At 46.0% G+C, this 21,983-nt stretch overlaps 1 protein-coding gene across 1 annotated transcript in view; it reads left to right on the top strand.

The window, feature by feature from the left end:
• The window catches only part of TARS2 (threonyl-tRNA synthetase 2, mitochondrial), a 195,892-nt gene that overhangs the window by 45,615 nt on the left and 128,294 nt on the right, over positions 1–21,983 (top strand). The window contains exons 4-5 of the mRNA XM_086947465.1: positions 1,758–1,881; positions 6,107–6,228. Of these exons, the coding sequence (XP_086803591.1) occupies positions 1,758–1,881; positions 6,107–6,228 (246 nt within the window). The remainder of the gene's footprint in view (positions 1–1,757; positions 1,882–6,106; positions 6,229–21,983) is intronic.

Genomic DNA, 21,983 nt, shown 5'->3' with positions numbered 1-21,983 from the left:
ACAAGTTGTTTGAGTCCGAGGTTGGCGAGATTGTCCAGAAGGGTGGTGGTGTTGTTGTCGTTACTTTTTTCCAGGTGAAAATTGAGGTCTCCCAGTAGAATGTAGTCCTCGGAGGGGAGGGCGTGTGGGGTGATAAAGTCAGAGATGTCTTCACTGAATTGTGCACGGGGTCCTGGTGGCCTGTAGAGGAGGGTGCCTCTGAGTGTGGTCTTGGGGTCGGTGTTTATCTGGAAGTGAAGGTGTTCGGCGCTGGCGAGGTTGACGTCCGAGCTGGTTGAGATGCGGATGGAATTCTTATGGACGATGGCGATGCCTCCTCCTGTTTGGTTGCTGCGGTCTTTACGGATGATCTTGTAGCCTTCCGGGATGGCAATGGCGATGTCTAGCGCTGAGGAGGCGTTCATCCATGTTTCTGTTAGGAAGGCGACGTCCGGAGAGATGGTGTCTAGTAGATTCCAAAGGTCGATGGCGTGTCTGTGGACCGAGCGGGTGTTGAGCAGGATGCATTTTAGGTGGTTGGTGTCAGATCTCTGTTTGGTGTTAGTGGATGAGGAGTTGGTCTTGGTGCTGTCATACTTGCAGGAGTTGCATGTGAAGGGTCCATGGGTGTGTCCAGGGGCGGCTTGGGCGCAGTTGGGGAGTCGGCCGGGGTTTAGGGCTGAGAGGGTGGAGGCGTCGTAGGTAATGCGGGTGGGGTGGGTGGGACGGTGGCCAGGGGGTCTGGCGCTGGGCGCGGCGCAGACGGGCATAGACGGGCTTACCTTTGGCGCACCTTCGGCGCGAATGGGGCGCGACCGCTGCACGCGGGAGCATCTGTCATATGTAGAAGTTGGCGGGGGCGAGGGAGGCTCAGCTGGGAGGCGGGAGCGAGGAGGAGACACGGGCCAGGAGAGGGAACAACAACAACAAAATGGCTAAGTAAGCAGGAAGCGAAATGGGGCACAGCCGAGGACCGGCAATGAAAACTAAAGCAAGTTTCAGCAATTATGTCCAAGCAAAGCGGCGCCAACGTGTATGTAAGCAATCTACTTGCACAATAGCGACTTTCCAACAGGCACGTTATGAAATAATTAGCTTGGCAATGCGGCGCAGGAGGGTTCCAATAGCGCTTAGAGGCTACGATACCAATCGCTGTGAGGAGCTACAATTTCAGAACCAGCAAGGTAGCAGGCTTCAGAGAGGCACACCTGCAGGCAGCAAGCGTGGGATGTAGCAAGCGTGGGAGCGTTGTTGAGCGACCGCTTCGGGACAAGCCCAGTAGCCGTATAGAGAGCAGTAAGCCCTCCTCTCTAGAGCCTCGGTTGTCTTCAGCCCCTGACTTATACATTAATCACAAAAATCATCCCAACCAGCCATTTCCAAGCCTATTCACATATGCAATTAGAGGAACAACATTTTCTGGTCTACCTCGCAGTGTATCTATTGCTTTATTAGCGCTGTGTGCAGGTGTGGTAATGTTTTGATTCACTTTGAATGGGATAGGGGACTTAAAGTACGGATAAGATATGTTTTGACAACTACCAGCTACAGTTAGTCATTATGCACCGTTCTACACAGTGGGCAGCGTGTTTCCTCTAAAGAGAGGAGTTTTTGAACCCGGTTAAACCAATGTTTTATGAACACGTGCTCCAGAGAGCTCAAGTCTGCAATGGCTGTGAATCTGTTTTTCCATTGCATTTTCCTTGGAAGCCTATTTTTAAGCATTGTGTAAAGCAATCTGTGGTTTGCTGATGCTGCTTGTTGGTTTTTCCCCGCAGCCGTTCCCTGGCCGAGAGTGCAGTAGCAGCACGCGTCAATGGGACACTGTATGATCTAGACCGTCCATTGGAGGAGGACTCGGAAGTGGAGTTCCTGACTTATGATTCTCCAGATGGACAGGCAGTAAGTTGCTCGCTTTCACTACTATTCAACAGAACCTTTGCTGTGTCAGGCCAGTGTTGTTGCCAGCAGTTTTATATATTTGTGCATTTCAGTATTGTATATATTTTGGTCGTTTGCAAAATCGAGATTTGGTGGTGGGGTGTAGGTTTCTCAGCTGTTTGTCACCAAATCCTCTAGCTAATGCTTCGTGTGCAGAAAGGCTTTGTATCACAGTGAGAACTGTCCTCAATCTTCATACAAGTTAGATGCTCTTGCTGCACTCCTAAAACCAATGTTTACCTCCTTCTGCAGGCATGCTGGTTTATATTCTGTAACCAAACGTGAAATAATGGGCACATTACCAACATAAAGAGTTAGTAGTAGGAGCTCATACAAGTATGATGTGTCTCTGGAACACTTGCACCAACAGCTTCCTGTCCTGCATGAATCCATGACCCCCGATTTATGGCAATGCACTGAGTAAATGTGTCAACTGCACAGTTTTGTTGTGCTTACATGCCTGAGGAGACACTTTCTTGTAGCACCAGCTATGAGTAGCAACTCAAACAAATCAGCAACAGCTCCTCCGCTGTGGCGGAAGAGCATCGTCCGCCCCCCCTTCCAGCAGCGTAAAAAAAAATCATAAACATGGGTTTATTATCGTTTTACTTTGTTTATTGGGGGTGTGGCCAGGGGGATAACAGGCACTCACGGGGAGTGGGATGCACTATTACCAGTGCGCAGGACCATTTGACTGGCCTGAGACAGCCAGCCAAGCAGTCGTGCGCACTGTAGCTGTCTCGTACCCAGCTGCGTTGCTGGGTTGGAGACCACAAGCACAGGCTACCAGTCTCCCTGGGAGTGCAAATCATGGTTCCTCAGGCTAATCCTGCCGCTGCGCTCCTGACTTGAGAGCAGCGTCTGGATTGGCCGCAGGGGAGTCTGGGAGCCTGTGCCTGTAGTGGAGCCACGTCAGGAGAAAAAGACTCTCTCCTCTGACACTGGCCCCTACTGCAACAAATGCATTCCAAATCCTTTTTCCACTCTTCGTGACCACACGCACAAGTCATACTGCAGTCTGCATACAACGCTTTTGTTCTGGTCCCTGCAAGAGCATGACTGTTTCCTGCCATAAAGTGAACAAGTGTACAGTGAGTTTCTCAGTGAGTATTGTTACCTGCTGGCACATGTGCTGCAAATTCAGTAGTGCAGCAGGTAGCTCACGTCGCAGTGACTCTTCATTTTGGTTCATTCAAGGGTTAAGCCTGTGCAAAACATGCAGTTGTAAGAAGCAGCTGCACTGCAAATGTCTGCACTGCAACAGCCTGAGAGGGTCTTAGTATGGCGGAGCCACCACCAATCATACACCGCACCCTCGTATAGTGCAGTATGTGTAACTGTGATGGATATTGCACTACAACCCAGTGACTCCACTTCTCTAAGGGAACCAAAGGGGACTGAGCTGTTGAGGCGAGGACAGATGAACTATGGAATATGTTTATTAAGATGGTGGATAGGAACATTGTGAATGGCCATCATAATCCAATATCAATCACAAATCAAAAAAGAAATACAGCGGGAGAATTGCTTTACTGCTTTTGCATCGAACAAGTGGCTCCTGTTCCAGCATGGCGGACGGGCTTCATTATGTGAGCCTGAATCTTTAAATGTCGGGTTAATCAAGTGAAGTCAAAAGAAGTCTTTATTCGATTGTTCATCTTAAAAGACATGCTACACATCCAACATTATATCTCATTTTCTAAAGTGCAAGCATAGTTATAAAAAAATAATTTAATATAAAGTTAAAAACATAACTAAGACAGAATTAAATCACTATACACGACTTCATTTACAAATTAAAAAAGTTAAACACAGTAAAAAACAGTTATTACAGGATATCACTGTCTAACTTGGACCTTTTCGATGATTTAACTGGAACTTTGATGCGAATTAATCAACTTTGAGCGTAGTATCCAAGCCCAACCAAGGTATTTAGCAACCCCTATTACTATCAGGGGCGATAGATCAGATTTTAAAATTCTACAGGCTGTAGATGCTAAACGAGTGCCCAAACTTCTACATAATGGCCGTAGCCATTTTTTTCTAGGGGCAACATACAGGGGGCATTCAAAGAGAAAATGACACACACTTTCACCCTGCCTGATACACAGTGGGCCGTGCTCTGGCCCTCCCTTACCCCATGATGTAGTTAGGCACCTCAGTGGTAGCGAGCCAACTCTCAGTTGATGGAATAGTTTGCGATCCAGGGGCTTGGTGATGACATCCAAGTACTTTTCAAGGGAAGAGACATCCTTCAGAAGCATGAATGTCGTTGTAAGGGAACTTCCTGTCAATTTCGAATGTCTTTTACCAACAACCCATTCCCAGTAAAGATTTCTCAGCTCTTTTTTGGGAGGGAAGGTGGCCGAGTCAGGGTTATTCCATAGTTCACCAAGCCCCATGGCGCAGAGAGTAGATCTTACCCCTTTGAAGTATGTGAATAACTTAGTCTGCTCGAGGGTGGTACCACTCATTGTAACCCTGGCAGCAATTGGAGATGGTCCTCTCAGCACCATAAACTTTGTTTTGGACACGTTAACCTCCAGCTCATGTTCGCGGCAAAACAGCTCAAATCTTGACTGGGCCTGCTGGAGACCCTGCCTCGTCTTAGATATTAACAGGGTGTCATCCGCGAACATGAGCAGAGGTACTTTCATCCCCGCCAGTGTAGGAGCATCCGTGGGGTGGTTCACAAAATAATTGGTGACCCCATTAATATATAGGGAAAACAAAGTAGGGGCCAGGACACACCCTTGTCTAACACCTTTGGCAACTGGAAATCTATCCGTAACCTCCCCGGGCTTACCCCAACGTACTTGTGCGAAGGTGTGGGCATGTAAATTCACTAAGAGTCGCACAAGAACAGCAGGCATTCCCATTTTCAATAGACATTCCCATAGCTTGGCCCTAGGAACGAGGTCAAATGCGGACCTTAGGTCCACAAAGGCTGCGTATAGCTTGCCCTTGCCAAAAGCAACTGTCTTCCAATATAGGAGCACAAAACGGAATGCTTGGTCAAGAGTGCTCACATGGGACCGGAAGCCTGCCTGCAGAGGTGTGAGAATGTCAAAATCATTAATCCATTCCTGGATCCTACCTAATACGAGGCGGGCTGTTATTTTTTGCACCGCATCGATGAGGCTGATCGGTCGGTAGTTTGAAGGAACCGAGCGATCGCCTTTCTTGTAGATTGGTAGAATTTCAGCCCCGTACCAGGAATCTGGGACCTTCGCTCCAGAAGCAAGTGCATTTACCAGATGTGAAATATATGGGGCCAGAGATCCTGATCCTGCAGAAATACATCTGCAGGAATGCAATCGGGGCCAGGCGCTTTACCTCTTGGGATTGTTTTCATAATATTTCTAACCTCGGGAATAGAAAACGTAAGTGGTTCTTCAGAAACGGAGCATGGGAGATCAACCAAAACAACATTGTTACCCCTGAATTGATCCTCAAAGAAGCTTACCCACTGTTGTTGACCAACAGATGCTGGGCTAGGGTGATCATCCTGGCATTTCCCCCATTTTAGTAGGTGCCAAAACTGTTGCATGTTACAATAGCCACATGCTTCCGTCAAGGTTAACCATCGGTCCTCATCCCAGTTAATTTTAGCCTTACGTTTTGCTTCATTGTAAACTATTCTAAAGGACCTAATTCGTCCGTGGTTTTTAGATTTGATTGCTAAAAACAAGTCCCCTTGTGTCCGTCGACACTCATCATCATACCATGTGACTGCTCTAGGCTTCATCTTCCTGACCTGTTTAGGGTTAATCTTAATAAACAGCTTTTTGAGGCCCAAAAACAGATTGGTATGTATACTTGTAAGATTTGCATTAATCTCGTCCTGCGACCCACAATTATTCAAAAGCTCCAAAGAGCTGGACACTAAAGTTCTAATCTCCTTTCTCGCCCCTGTCGGGTTAATCATACGAAGTCATGACAGGCTCAAAAGCGCATAATTCTTGCAGCAAGGCATAGTTATGGATACTAGTTGCAGGTAGGCTGAAGTTATGATGAGGCTTCCGAGTACCTGTGCCAAGTGTCCTATTTTCCTAATCTGTGTGCAGTAGTTTGCACAAGATGCACTATTTATAACACAGCAAAATTAAAAAGGCTCTGGTGTTATGAAAACCACAACTGACCCCCTGTGAGGAGAATCTCTTACGTTGGTTAATTTGTTTTGCAGATCTTTTGGCACTCTAGTGCTCATATACTTGGAGCTGCTCTTGAGCGCTTATACGACGGATTGCTGTGTCATGGACCGAACACAGAGAATGGGTTTTTCTACGACATGTTCCTGAATCATGGGTAAGAGTTACTGGCCATAGGAGACAGTAAATTAACTCACTTCCCAAATCCTGTCCCTTCATATGTTCCTATCCACGTGAGCAAGCTCTGAACTAGGCACTAAAAATTGAATTGTCCACGATTCACCAGTTATAAGTTAATTAGACTAAAGAACAGGACAGACATTTTGGAAAAGGCCTGTGATGTCTTATGTAAGACAGGTGAATTTGCAGATTGCAGCATATACAATAGTTTATTATGTTTTTACAGTGAAGTATTCAAGCAGTCAGATGGTTGACAGGGGAAATTCATGTCCACTTTTGATATCTTTTCAAAATGGATACAATGGAAATTATAACCAAACCACTATCATGTTGGCTGTTTGCTTCATATTAATTATTTTTGCAAGCTACATAAAGAGGGGGGTACATTAAAAGATTTTGGATTGAAATTGTAGCTCCTCCCACCACTAAGTTTCCAACCATCATAACACAGGAAACGTTTTAAGTTCACTTTTAAATATAACAAAGAGTTTGATTGACCTCAAAATCCGTTTTTAAGTAGAAACCAATTATACTCTCCAATTGTAATAGATGTAGGCCAAGGGAGTACCTTATTGGTCACATTGTGTCTCTATTATTTGTTCAGACTAATGGTTGGTAACTTCAACAAGAAAAGAACCATCACCAACCCATAATTCTTAGTCTTACTACATCTGTGTTCCTTTGTCAAACCTTTCATCATGTTTGAGTAAATCTCCTTATTCTCATTCCTCTGCCCTGGCCGGTCTACTTTAATAATGACAGACAGCTGATGGACACCATAAGCTTCCATGGACATGTAACCACCATCCTCACCCAACCTTCACTGATGCCACTTTTCACAACAACTGCCTGGCCAGAACAGCTTCTTGAAATATGAACCTTATTATTTAGGCAGGACAGCTGTAATTTTTACCTGTCTTGAGCCTTATTAGCCCTTTACAAATCTTTGAGCGCATACCAGTTAAATGTGTCTCTGATCCAGCCTTATCCTGTACATGCACAATGTTCTACTTCTTAGCTGCTCCCCCACCCACATAGAGAGACAAGTCCTTCCCAATCATGACATGGTGTCCTCTTGATTCAACACACCATGTTTACTGTGAGCATGTTTCTTCCTTGTAATTTCAGTATGTGTATAATGATCCTTGGTAGAAATGCTAAAGGTAAGATACAGTAGAAGACTATGATAACCTTGGCTTCAATCAAATGTTGTACTTACCCTCTTGTGATGCAGGCCATCATTTGGATTTCCCCTTGTTCCACCTACCGAATATCACATTGTTGAATAACACTGTTAGTCTCAACATGGCCTGGTTCATTTGTCTCTATAGCAAGTTCAGCCCGAATTCCACCAACACAAACTAATATTATGGAATTGCACAGTCAGTTGATTTTGAAGTTTGTAAAGGACAACATTTACAACAAGTGATCTTTTGCTACTTCGAAGACACACAGACAGAAGTTCTAATTGAAAGAAAAGATCAGAAGTGGCAATGATGGCACTTTTTATAGGCCTCCTCCTGGCCAGGCGATCCTGATTCTGCCTTAGATCCATATCACAAGGCTTGGAAATCTGAGGGCCTCCCTTCACTGTGAGGTCCATTGAAACAAAAGAGATGGTAAAGAAGAGAAGTTCCAGGATGAAGCAATCTTGATGTCTCATGATGAAAAGTGATCCATCAGACCAGAAGGTTTATGCAATAAAACAATAATGCATGTAGGAAGCACAACAACTAATTAAAAAGTACAAAATTGAATTTATTCATGGGTGTACATAATCATAGTAAAACATGTTAATTCCAGAACATGAACATCAGATATTCAAGAAAACAGTTGATTTAATACAAAATTAAAAAGTTTTAACTCTAACACAATTAACCAAAATTCATAAAAGTGGCGGACAGAAATAGTCATCGACGCGCGTTTCGGCGTTATTTACAAAACGCCTTCTTCAGGAGCCACATTAAAATCTGAAAAACATATGTAAAGTAAATTAAAAACAAACAGGGGAATGTCACTTCACTCATAATATACACATAATAGTTCATATACATAAAACTATGCTTCTGGTTGTGCTTCCAAATAAGTTTCTCCCTACTTATGTAGCTAACCAATATAACTACACAAGGTACAAACTAAATATTTTATATTTGAGCAGTGTATTTAATAAAATGGGGGGGGGGGTTCACGAGATATTGCCCCCCAATTTACTCAAACAGATACAATGGACTCCTAAGAATGGAAGGGCCCTGTAATATGTAGACCTGACAAGGGAAAACATAGAATACAAACTCCCTCTGTAATCTTTTTGACTATGTCAAGCGATACAATGGACTCCTAAGAATGGAAGGGCCCTGTAATATTTAGACCTGACAAGGGAAAACATAGAATACAAACTCCCTCTGTAATCTTTTTGACTATGTCAAGAGATAGATGGACATATACGTTCTCTATTCTTTTTTCCTGATCTATTGACAGTTCTGCAATCTAGACAGAACTGTCAATAGATCAGGAAAAAAGAATAGAGAACGTATATGTCCATCTATCTCTTGACATAGTCAAAAAGATTACAGAGGGAGTTTGTATTCTATGTTTTCCCTTGTCAGGTCTAAATATTACAGGGCCCTTCCATTCTTAGGAGTCCATTGTATCTGTTTGAGTAAATTGGGGGGCAATATCTCGTGAACCCCCCCCCCCCCCCATTTTATTAAATACACTGCTCAAATATAAAATATTTAGTTTGTACCTTGTGTAGTTATATTGGTTAGCTACATAAGTAGGGAGAAACTTATTTGGAAGCACAACCAGAAGCATAGTTTTATGTATATGAACTATTACGTGTATAATATGAGTGAAGTGACATTCCCGTTTGTTTTTAATTTACTTTACATATGTTTTTCAGATTTTAATGTGGCTCCTGAAGAAGGCGTTTTGTAAATAACGCCGAAACGCGCGTCGATGACTATTTCTGTCCGCCACTTTTATGAATTTTGGTTAATTGTGTTAGAGATAAAACTTTTTAATTTTGTATTAAATCAACTGTTTTCTTGAATATCTGATGTTCATGTTCTGGAATTAACATGTTTTTACTATGATTATGTACACCCATGAATAAATTCAATTTTGTACTTTTTAATTAGTTGTTGTGCTTCCTACATGCTTTCTCTTACTGGATACGTCATTTAATCGCTGGTTTTTCTTACATTGTCTATTTTCCCTGTATAACAAATTCAGTTGCCTAAACAGGGGGTCCTTGTTATTTACGTCAATAAAACAATAATGCGCCAGGTGCAAACTCGTTCTCAAAAGAGATTGGTGAATCATGAGCCAAATACATGGCCACTTTTATTTAATTTGCAACAACGTACCCTGCAAATTTCTTCACTTATAGGAGCTTTGCCTGAGCACAGCACAAGCAATCAAATAAGTCTACCCTCAATAGAATGCCACTTAGGCAGACTGGTTCTTGGGAACTAAAGGAAGGAGTTTCATCATTTGCATGCAGCAAAGAGGTGAACCACATCATGGCATATCAAAAGATGCCAACACTAGCTGAAAACCTGTCTGATCAGGTGATCGATTGTGACAAAGATACCAGAGATCAATCAGCCCCATGTCCCCTTTATCCTTAATATGTCTTGTTTTAGACCTAAGTACTAGGGAATATTCCATACTTCTGCCAGGATGTAAGCCTATCTACTAGGAGTCCAAAGCTTGATCCTTAACGGTGGCTCGAAAGCAGTTTGGTAACAAAGGTCTGAGTGAGCTTACCTAATTGTCCGATATCCGTTAAAATAATTTGCCTCATATTCCCCTGATTGAGCAGAGGAGTGCCACTCCAGTTCTACATCAGATGTGATCTTACTAACCGGATGTTTTACTCATTGCCTACTGAACTGTTGTTTTGCATTAAGGACCTCTCCCTCACCTGTATCCTTGCAATTAGTGAGCACTACTATGGGCAAGAAAAAAACAAATTGATCAAAACAATGCATAATGAGTGGTGTATTGACGATCCCCTCGTTCTTAACCTCATCGATGCTTGAGATATTCTTCTCCGGTGCTGGGCCATAATAGAACTGGGTGTGGTCATGACGAGCTCGGCTCGTCATGAGCACACTAGCGCCGTGCCTCATGACGAGCTGAGCTCGTCATGAGCACCGAAGGGGTTAATAGTAGGGATAGGATCACTGAAAAACACTGGAGGAAGTATAGCTTCCCCAAAGCTCGCTAGCAATCAGCATTTCATTCATGAACTGTGAAGGCTGGTGAGCTTTTCCACAGGTCCCCACCTATCCTCTGTCAATAGTGCTCGACATACCAAAGCAGTGTATTTTACAGAACAAATTCCTAAGGGAATTTGCTTAAAAGCTGTAGGTTGTTTAGGACGTTTAGTAATCAGATGTTTGCGACATCACACCATCGCTTTTATCTTCCATTTTCCCATTCTTTCAATTTGAAATAGATATCTTACCTCTAATACAGATGAGAATCTGCTTAGCAGGGGATGTATGGAAAATAAACAGTTGTACATATCTCATCTTAGACTGCAGAGCTAATCCTCAGATTGCATATCTTGCGGGACAAACAGTATGAACTGTATCCCACTGGTCAGATAGTCTCAGGTGACTGACAGGGGTCATTTGTAATATTGGAGAGATGAAATGTATTCCTCTCTATAACTAGTTGACACAAAACTCTTTTTTTTAAAAACTACTTTTGCATCTTTAATAACTCCCCCCACCATACTCTGTTTCCTCTGAGTTTTGGGAAAGGTCACTGTCCAAGAGTCAGACATCAATCCTGCGTGACCTGGAGGAAAATAGTGGAAGTATTGAAAAGTTATTAAGGCAGGTTCCAAAGGGACGTGTCCAAGATGGCTTCCTTGACGGACTCCTAAAACAAAGCTCCGTGCCTGGCCTATTAAAAATCCTGCATTTTCCCTACCAAACCCACCACGCTTGCTCAAGCAAAGCCATCCAGGTGCATCGTACAACTCAGAGGCACTGGCCACTGCATCGCTTCACCGTTTGGGAGGTGATATCCCTGTGCCACTGTGGACCAATTGGTGGAGCCTATAGCGATGGCTCCCGCTGGAAGCTTTGGGCGCTGTGAATTGCACACCCGTTGGGCAACATGTGCCCTGCTGCCTGTCCGCAGCTTGAGAAGGACGACCGGAGCCCGAAGGAAAACTAACCATCTGTTGTGGCCCACTGCGGAGCCCCTGGGTCACAGCGGCTACTGAACGTGTCCTCCCCAGGGCAGAGGTGACTTGCAGTCGGAGGATCTGGCAGCCAGGATACTCCTGGGGCCGCTGAGAGTGATCACGTGGCCCCCACCTGTGAGCCTGAGGTGGGGACGTTGCTGGCTGAGGTGCACCCACACATACCCATCAGTGTCTCTCCTTTCACCCCCTCATTATTGAGGATTTTCCTTGGCCCTGAGCACATTCGATAAATGGAATCCATGGATCCCTCCCCCCACCACTAGGCACAATGTCCTTGATCATCTGAGACGTGGGCAGCGATGCTACCTGCAGCACAGGTTGGACAGACCCCACTGCTGTGTCGATACCCGAGCTGCGGCCTAGACTGAGGCCCTGGCCACATTCGCCCTATATTTCTGTGCCCCGCAACGTTGAATGGACTGGCCCCCGGGCACAGGAGGCCCATTAGCCCCCCACACATATAGCACTGCAACAAGGAGCTCAGGCCACATGGGCATATGGACTTTGTGTAGTCAAGTGACTCAGACGTCCTCTTCTTGTGAACTCAGTGACACATTACTGGTGTAGTAGGGAATGCTGCAAAACTCAGCTCGGTGTCTCATGTTGAGGTGACTTACTGCGGTGACACACATTCTCTTGAAAACTTGTATATATACTTAAAATCGCATAGCGGACATTTAATTTCCAATGTGGACCCGCCTCGCCCACCATGTGGTAGAGGCAGAGAACTCACCCTGGGCCACTTCACACCTACCGGGACCTTCCTTTAATAAACGTAGCTGGTTCTGACACCATTTCTGTGCAGATCCCGACAGAACCTGGAATTCTGTCATAATTTACGTGATCTACTGCACTGAGGTGTTCAGGACTCTGACCACATACCACGAACGCGATGGTGTGCCTGGAAGCTGATCAGATCCCCGCGGAGGTTATGGGCGCCTGCTGGGGTGAGGGGAATATTTATACTGCTGATGTAGCAGGTTCGTCTAGCGACCACACTATCTGATCATTCTCGCCAATTTGATGAACTGATGGCAGTTGTGGTAGACATTAAATTCACCCTGGAGCCTAAACTAGACACCTTGTGTATAGATGTGGGCTTCCTACTCAAAGACCTTAAGAAACTGAAAGACAGAGTAGAAAACGCAGAATCGTCACTGACTGCCCTGATGCCTTTGGTAGCGGACTCTGACAAGCACCTCTGGGCCATGCAGGAGGAAATAAACTATCGATGGGGGAGAGTGGAGGACCCGGAGGGCAGATCAAGACAGAATAATTTGAGGATCGTAGGTCTTCCGGAACAGGCAAAGGGCCCAAATATAGAGTGTATGTGGAGGACTGTTTCGTGAATACAATCCGGCAAGGTAAACAGTCTTCCTTTTTCTCAGTTGAACGAGCCCACAGAGTACCTGGGAGGCCTCCCCCCATGGATGCCCCTCCACAGCCGGTGGTTGCTCACTTCTTCAATCACAGAGACAGAGATCACATTCTGCAGTTGACGAGTGCCAGGGGACCCTGGTCTGTCGAACGCACAAGTTCATTTTTACCCTCATTAGACTTTAGAAGATCAACTCCGTAGGTCATCCTTCACAATAATCAATAAATGCCTCAGTGACCACTGCATCAAATATGCTCTGCAGTTCCCTGTCCTGCACAAGGGCAACACTTCCTTTTGGTCGTCACCAGATGATGCCTGGTCTTGGCTGGAACACAAAGGCATCACAACCCCTTCTGGTTTTAGGAAGGATTCTCCCCTGAATGGATATCACAAAGACATTGTAAGCCCCGTAGCAGGAGTCGCACGCATGGTCAAACCAATGAACAAGCGGCCAAGAACAAGCGCAAGCTGTGGCAGACGTGGGGCGACGTGTAGCAACGTAGCAGCTCCCTCCCACACAGGGTCTGAGGCAGAGATCTAACTTGATGACTCCCCACAGTGACTGACTCATAAGTTGCTGAATTATTAGGTGGTGGCCCACTCGTTGTACTGCAGACAGCTGAGGAATTGCTATAGGCCTCAGGGGTGGTAGAGCTGTTGTTACTTATGTATTACACCTGTGATGACCAATGTCTGACATTACTGTTGATGTGATGGCTCAGGGATGCGACCACGCATACACAGGTCCACTGCTGTTATCGAATAACTACCTCCACTTACCAAATACTGCTGGTATCGACTTTTAAGCTTTTATTACTTGTTTTGCATGAAAGTCTGTATGGCCGGTTGGTAAACTGGCTTGAGAGTTGGAGTTGGGGGTTTCTTATATTTACGAAGTATTGTTTCCAGTATGGATAGTTCTTTCCTTTTTGTACACGTGGATGAAGTGTGGCTCAGGGGTTAGAGGCGGCAGACCCAGAAGCTGAGATCGGCCCTGGACCAGGGTTCAATTCCCTGCCTCGGCGGGTCTTGGCCTCAAAATTCCACAGACTCGACAATTCTCGCTCTGGTGCCTACTCGACTCACGGGTTCACACTCTGCGACTCTGGGCAATAGCTTCCTTAATCTCCACAACGGCCCCTCGCGGTGGGATGCCTGGCTTTCACCTTGTGGATACCCTGCCGGGGTTATCTCACATGGGGAATACCAGGACGGGTTCCCTAACACCTTAGCAGCTATGGAACGTCCAGCTCCAGTGCTGAACGTTCCATTGCGCAGGTGAGGTTCGAACGTCCAACGGCCGACGGCAGCACTCCTGAGGTAGTGGTGCCGTCAGCCGTTGGAATAGGCGTAGCACCTAAGAGGCTAAGCAAGCGCTTAGATACCTGGTCGGTGATTTGCGCTATATAAATACACGTACATTTACATTTTACATTTTACATTTACATTTACATTTATGACGTGATGTGTGCAATGAGGGAGAGGGGGATATGGTAGGGAACAAAGGTGTTGAGGTAGATTCCACACTCCTGTTGCAATGGTTATTGACGTAACAGCTACTGAGTCCTTGCTATTGTTACTGAGATGGAATCTGAGGGAACCGACAGGTTACACAAAGCGATGTTGTCTATCAATACCTCTGCAGGTGAAAGGTACAGTTACTATTTAAAGGAAAACTCATTATCGCTGTAGACCTAGAGGCCATGATGAAGCGTTGGTTGGGCACACTCATAGACACCACATACTCCCGATATGCCAAGGGGGGGTCTTAACTTGGGTATCACCAGGAGTACCCCTAGAGGCGTTACACACCAAACTTGACTCGGATGGGCGGAATGTCGTACTAGAGGGTTTATTGGATGCTCTCCCTGTGTCCCTCATATCTCTGAACGCACCCAACACTAATTTGGTTCCCTCCCTACACCTCTTGACTCCAGCACTACCGGGTAAAACATTAGCACCTAGTTATTGGGGAGGAGATTTCAACTGTACCCGGACCTGATTTATGAATGCTCCTTTCCCCCTTTGAGTGGGGCACAACCGATTACGCTCACACAACACCTACAAAGATGGGCTACCAACACTTGAGTGAAGGACGCCTGGTGCAGTCGGAACTCAGAATCTAGAGATTTCTCACACTACTCTGGCTTACATGACATACATACTATGATCAACCTTATTTCCTATTTTAATGATGTCCTCACTAGAGGGACACAAGCTGAATACCTCAGAGGCACTCTTTCAGATCACAGTCCTGTACAACTACAATTGCGTTGGGGACAGGGTAGGCCCAAAATACCTACATGGTGCCTTCCCTTGAAAGTGTTCCTTGACACCGCATTTTGTGCTACACTCTCAGAAAATATTACTTCATATTTTCAAGAAAACTAGGGCACAGACTCAGGAGCCGGTGTCGAGTGGCACGCGTTCATGGCTGTACTTTGTAGGCGCGCAATTAAAGCTGTATACTTTACCAAATGAACCCTCCCCCGGGATCTTAGCACCCTGGAAGCGGACATATCTCATTATGAATTATTAACTCCCACAGACCAATCTACCACAGCCCCACTAGCACACCCCATAGAAATACTCTGGAGAAGCTGGGAGCGCTGGAATACAGGGAACATTTGGCCAAGAAGCATGTGTAAGGTGATAAAGCTGGTAGACGCCTTGCATGGCTTCTCCGCTCTGACTCTCATTGAAATCCAATTACAACCATCAAGGATAGCACAGGATGCATTCTTAGCTCACAGGATGGTATTAAAGAGGCTTTCACTCATACTACGCTAATTTATACACAGCACCACAAGGGGAGGACCTGGCATTGATACAGGCCTTCCTAGATGGTGTGACTCTCACCCGCATATTTGCCATTCAACATTGCGGAATTGGAAGCCCCAATCACTGACACTGAGATTTATGACGCAATTATACAGATGGATAGAGATAAGACCCCCTCGAAGGACGGCTGGCCACTGTAGTTTTACTCCACTTTTAAATCGCAACTTGTCCCACAGCTGCTCAAGACTTATACAAAGGCTTATACACTGGGAATATTACCCCCCACTCTCAGGGAAGAGGTATTGGTAGTTTTGCCCAAACCTGACGGGGATCCACTGCTCCTGAGGTCATATCGCCCCTATCCTAACTGAATTCAGACTATAGGATTCTTGGAAAGATACTGTCCAACCTATTTATCCCAATAGTACAGCAGATTGTGCATCCTGATCAAAATGGGTTAATCCCTGGCAGGAATACCTTCCTGAACTTATGTCGGCACTTCATGTGGATGAACTGGGCTCGGGAGACGAGTGTACACACTTGGGTCACATCCCAAGACATCGAGAAAACTTTCCACACACTAGGGTGGAGCTATCTGATGGCGGTGCTTGGTAGATTCGGAATTGAACCTAAATTCCTTAAATGGATCTCTCCTGTATAATTCACCTCTGACCCATATTAAAATGGGCACTGCATTCTCTGGTTCCAGGCAGGTCGCTCCCCACGCCGCGTAGCTCCACCTGACTGCGCCGTGTTCCAGCCCAGCTGCTGCCGAGTTCGAGGCCCGCCTCCACACACAGGCTACCACCTGCGCCTCATCCCTGGTTTCTAGTGGTAGGCCTTAAGTTTGCTTTTTGCCGCTTTCACTGTGTTTGCTTTTGCACTTTGTGCCCGTTTAGCATTGTTTTATTGTGCTTGTTTTTGTGCCCTTCTGGTTGTTAAGCATTGTATTTATTGTGCTGGTTTCCTCCTCTTTGTCCCCTTGTGCCCGTTTTGCCTTCTGTTCCCTCGCCGGTCCTGCTTCCCACTGCTGCGTCCCCTGTGGCCCCGCCCCCACTCCAATTCGTCTGATTACCCCCTCCCAGCTGCTCCTCCCTCCCACCTCCCCTTCTTATGGCAGCCGCTGCACGGCTCCGCGCAGCCGGCGTGCCTAAGGCAAGCCCGTCTGCGCCCGACCGCGCCTGGACCGTGCCCAGCACCAGAACCTCTGGCCCCCGCGTATGCCCAACTCCGTTACGATGTCAGCAACCTCCACGCACTCAACTCCGGACAAGAACACACCTGCTACCGGGCCACCCTGAAGCGCACCCAAGGACCCTTCACCTGCCGGAACTGCAGCTTCACCAGCATCTACCCCGCCAACCCACCGACAAGGAAAGAACCCAACTACCTCAGCTGCATCCTCCTCAACACCCGCTCCGCCCGCAAACAAGCAGTTAAACTCTGGGACCTTCTCGACTCAACCTCCCCAGACGTCGCCTTCCTGACAGAGACCTGGTTGAACCCCGCCTCAGCACCAAACATCGCCATAGCCATCCTGGAAGGCTACAAGATCACCGGCAGGGATCGCACTAACGGAGTAGGAGGAGGAATCTCCATCCTCCACAAGAACACCCTCAGAGTCACGACCAGCACCGCCGAACACCTGCACTTCCAGATCCTCACGACCCCAACACCACCCTCGGAGGGACCCTTATCTACAGACCCACCGGACCCCGACCACAGTTCAGCGACTCCATCGCCGGCTTCATCAGCACACAGGCCCTCGGTTCCATGGACTACATCCTCCTCGGGGACCTGAACTACCACCTCCAGAACAACAACAACACCAACTCCACCTCCCTGATTGACAACCTCGCCAACCACGAACTCAGACAGCTCGTGACAACACCCACCCACGCCACCAGCCACACGCTTGACCCCATCTTCTCCACAAGCCCCCCACCTCGCCTTCAACCACACCACCGAACTCCACTGGACCGACCATCACTGCATCCACTTCTCCTTCAGGAAGCCCACCACGCACCACCGCACCCAACAGATGCCTCGTCGCTGCTGGAGCAAAATCACCGAAGATCAGCTAACCACCACCCTTGCCCAGAGCCCACCCACTGACCCAGACACCGCCGCCCGCAACTTCAGACAGTGATCAACGACTGCGCCAACACCCTCCCCCCGCTCAAGAAACCCTCCGAAAGCCGCACCAGCAAGAAAGCCACCTTGTTCACCGAAGACCTTCAGGCCTCCAAACGAACATGGCGAAAACTGGAAAAGAACTGGCTCCATGAACGAACACTGAACAGCTACGCAGCCCACAAGAACACCACCCACAAAGGCCATCACCTCATCAGATCCGCCAAAAGGACCTCATTCAAAGACCGCCTAGATAACAATACACACAACAGCAAAGAGCTCTTCAACATCGTGAAAGAACTCTCCAGCTCCAACACCAACCACATTCCACATTTGCAAGACCTGTGCGACTCGCTGGCCACATTCTTCCACAGCAAGATCCCCGACATCCACAACCGCTTCAACGTCACGACCGCCCCGACAACCACTGAGACTTCCGCCCCCACGACTACCACCCGCCTGCTCTACTGGACCAAAATCAACGACGAGAACACCAGCAAAATCATGAACACTATCCACTCCGGATCACCGCTAGACCCTTGACCACACCACATCTTCAACAAAGCCAGCACAGCCATTTCACCCCATTTCTGGAAAGTAATCAACATCTCTTTTGAGACCGCATCCTTCCTGGAAAGCTGGAAGCACGCCAAGATCAACGCCTTACTCAAGAAACCCAAGGTGGACCCCAAGGACCTCAAGAACTTCCGGCCCATCTCCCTGCTCCCGTTCCCGGCGAAGGTCCTCGAGAAAACCGTCAACAGACAACTGACCCGCTACCTCGAGGAGAACAGCATCCTGGACCCGTCCCAGTCCGGGTTCCGCAGCAACCACAGCACCGAAACCGCCCTTATCGCCGCCACCGATTACTTCAGGACCCTGCTAGACAACGGAGAAACAGCGGCCCTCATCCTCCTGTGTAGCGTAGTTCCTATATTCCCAATAGGCTCTGCGCATTGGAATAATATATCCTATAGATTAGACGTAGGACTGAGGTCAACTAGGTCTCTATCGAATGTACTAGACTTAATTGTGTGTGCCAGCTAGCTAAGAATTCACAAGAAGGGAATTCACAAGAAGGGATTAGTCTCTGACAACCGCATAATCATGACAACTTTGTTTCCCCAAGATAAAACGTATCTTCAGAGTGGTGAAAACAATAGATAGATATTTCACTCAGTCAATCGTGCATGCTTCGTTTCAGAGGTGCAGAGAAAGTAGAAAGACGGGGCGTTCCGTCTTCTTTCTCAAGCATAAGAAAGGAACTGCTACAATAGTAAAACTGTTTATAAAATATAATGCGTACAGTATAAATATTAGAATAAAATATTACTGTAAGAGCATTGTATGGTTCCTAAACCATATAAAAATACATACATAAATAACAGAGGCTAAAAGTACTCAACTGGTGCTTCTAAAATACGCCTACCCTGGTATACCTAACCTAAGCTTAGTACGAGGGAAGAATTGTAAGTGAGGTGTAGCATAAATGTAGTATTCTTTTGCCAAGAATCTGCTCAAGATTTCTCTAAGGGTTTAATCAGCTCGGTACCTTAGTTTAGAATGAAGAAGGCTGGTCTCGGGACTCGATTTCCCAGCAACCCGCAAGGGTAGCCTGGAAACACTGGAGCTGGATTTCTCAGCAGGAGGAAAGACAACGTCTCTCTCAGTCCGTCTGCTGGAGGGTCGACTTCCTTCGGCACTCGCTGTAGCAGGGCGTGTCGGGCAAGTAGATAGTCGAACTGCTCCAAACCACTGTGTGTTTGCTTGGGCGAGTGTGGGCATATTTATACTTAGAAGGTGCTGACTTTGACGTACAGTTGGACATAATAACGTCATCAAAGAGTCTCAGTTCTTTGAAAACTCCATGAGTTCTTGGACCAATCAATATTCAAGCAAGGGGAAGACCCCGGCTGCTGAAGCTGAGTTTTCCAAGAAATCGTTGTGGATTTTTGGAACTAGTGGAAGTAGCCCTGCCGTATTTGGACTGCATAAGCTATGCCTAAATATGGTTATGATTTCTATGCCTATATAAGGATGTAGTGATTTATACCTATATACGGGCATGAATCGGGAAACTTACAATAGGGTCCTAAAATATTACAAAACACCCACTCCACGTTATCATGTTCATCTAAGTTCAAGCACTAAAATATATATTCTAGAGCATGTGTTTACAACCCCCAAAAAAATCATATAAATGTATTTGGAATGGTTGTACACGAACATTTGAGCATTTTGTACAGTACATATTTAAAGGAAATGACTTCATTGTAAGCATATGATATGATATTGATATTAGCAATGCTAACTGAATGAACCATGAAAATTACATTCATGAAATGGCTCTGAGTTACAGAAGAAAAAAGGTCGAGACCATCCCATAGCAGAATATACAAACTGTTCTGATTTGTGGATTAGGCTAATATTGTTTCTTAGGAAGTGTTCAAGGAATTCTTGTTCTCTAAGAATAGTTTTACTTTAAGCAGATTACTTTTTTGTGCAAAAGTTCAGTTTGTTTTTTGGAAAAAAGTCAAATAAATCTGTCTTAAAAATAGAGTTCCAAATATGGAAGCTTTTATCTTGAAAAAAGTGAAGGTCGAATTTCAGAGTTCCAAAAGAACGCTGTGTGATTATTTCAAAAGTTATTCTCTGTGTCAGGAGAAACATTAAGTCATCAAGGCTGGCAAAGAAATAGTCTACCACAGTGGATGAAAGTTCGACTACTTCATTAAGAAGGTCAATTGTGCACATATGTGAAGCATCGCCGTCAGCGTCAGTTGCTGCGTTAGCAATGTTCAAAGCAGATGGTACCTGTGTGCCTGTTGATCCGCTTATCTCACCTCCAGTTGGATTTAATGGTGAGATCTCAATGAATGCTGTCGTCAGGATTGGTAGCCGTTGGGGGCAACACAACACATGAGCCGTTACCGGACCCAGTAATGCGTCTGCATCCGATGACATAACCAATGGTAGTGTTAGACAGACATCTAACACGCATTCCTCTCCACAAAGCAGGCATCGTAGAACAGGTAAGATGCAATCTTGCCAGATTGGTCTGAATGACAGGAACCATGTGGTATTCAGATCTCTCAAACGAGCCAAGCCAAGGATCTGTGTTATTCTCTCACGATACCTCATAGCCTGCAGCGCATTTTCCATGCTGACTTGGGTATCGCTGGTGGCCGGATTTGCCATGACGGAGCAAGAGGAATAAAAATAAGATCCCTGCTACGAGTCCCAAAATGAGAGGCAGTCCGCCGAACACAGAATGGACGAAGTTAGGAAAAATGCCCAGGACTACTTCAAAGGGTGGTAACAGTCCCAAAAAAATCGTCTTAAATACATGTGCAATACTGTTGGTATCGGAGATGTTAAAGATACGACCTAACATTTCTGCGAAATGAACTGGGCAGTTTGTCGCTAATAATGCATGTATCTCTGCAGAAGTCCTTGCAATTTGCAGATCATACGTCTCTCTGGACGAGGTCAGTGGCACAATTTTTTCCAAAAGAATGGCTTTCATTCTGCTTAAAGTATCAATTCATATAGAAGAGATGTTCAGTGAAGGCCATAGTGGCGACTCCCCGTCTGTCTTAGTTTTAGGAAATAATACTTGCATACAGCAAGTGACCCTAGCTGACACAGTAACAAGATAGCTTATTCCTGGTATCATTCCACAACAGCTGTGATCATTTAACATAACGTAGCTACCATTGGAAAGCTGCCTGAAAATTGGATCTATCACCACTGTGGGCGGACCCTGCAGGTGGCAAGAAAGGTTATTGGAAGACTCCGTGTAAATTAATACCGTGACACAATAGTGTACTGCTTAGTGCGTTTTCACAATTTTTACCACTAAGAAATAATTCCTTTCCCCCACTCCAACATTTGTGTGTGTATGGTAAATCCCAGGTCGATTTAATGTATTCTTTACCCAACCTTTCATACAGGCATGCTGGTATATGTTTTAAGCAATACTGAAACTGGAAAGTCGTCACTGGTATTGTGATGGTGCCATGTATTATCCATTCAACTGATGGTTTCTCAGAAACGGTCAATGGTAATCTTTCCAGCTTTTCAATGCTCAGCACCGTATAGTCTGCTCCCCTCTGTGCCAACGAGATATTTTTATCTGTAAGGTTAAATACAGTAAACAGTGACTTAGTGTTGATTAAACGCCAGGCACATAGCCTGAACGAAGGTTTTGCAA

This window comes from Lissotriton vulgaris, chromosome 12 (assembly GCF_964263255.1).
Source record: "Lissotriton vulgaris chromosome 12, aLisVul1.2, whole genome shotgun sequence".
NCBI lineage: Eukaryota > Metazoa > Chordata > Amphibia > Caudata > Salamandridae > Lissotriton > Lissotriton vulgaris.
This window is presented reverse-complemented; position numbering and strand designations above follow the sequence as displayed.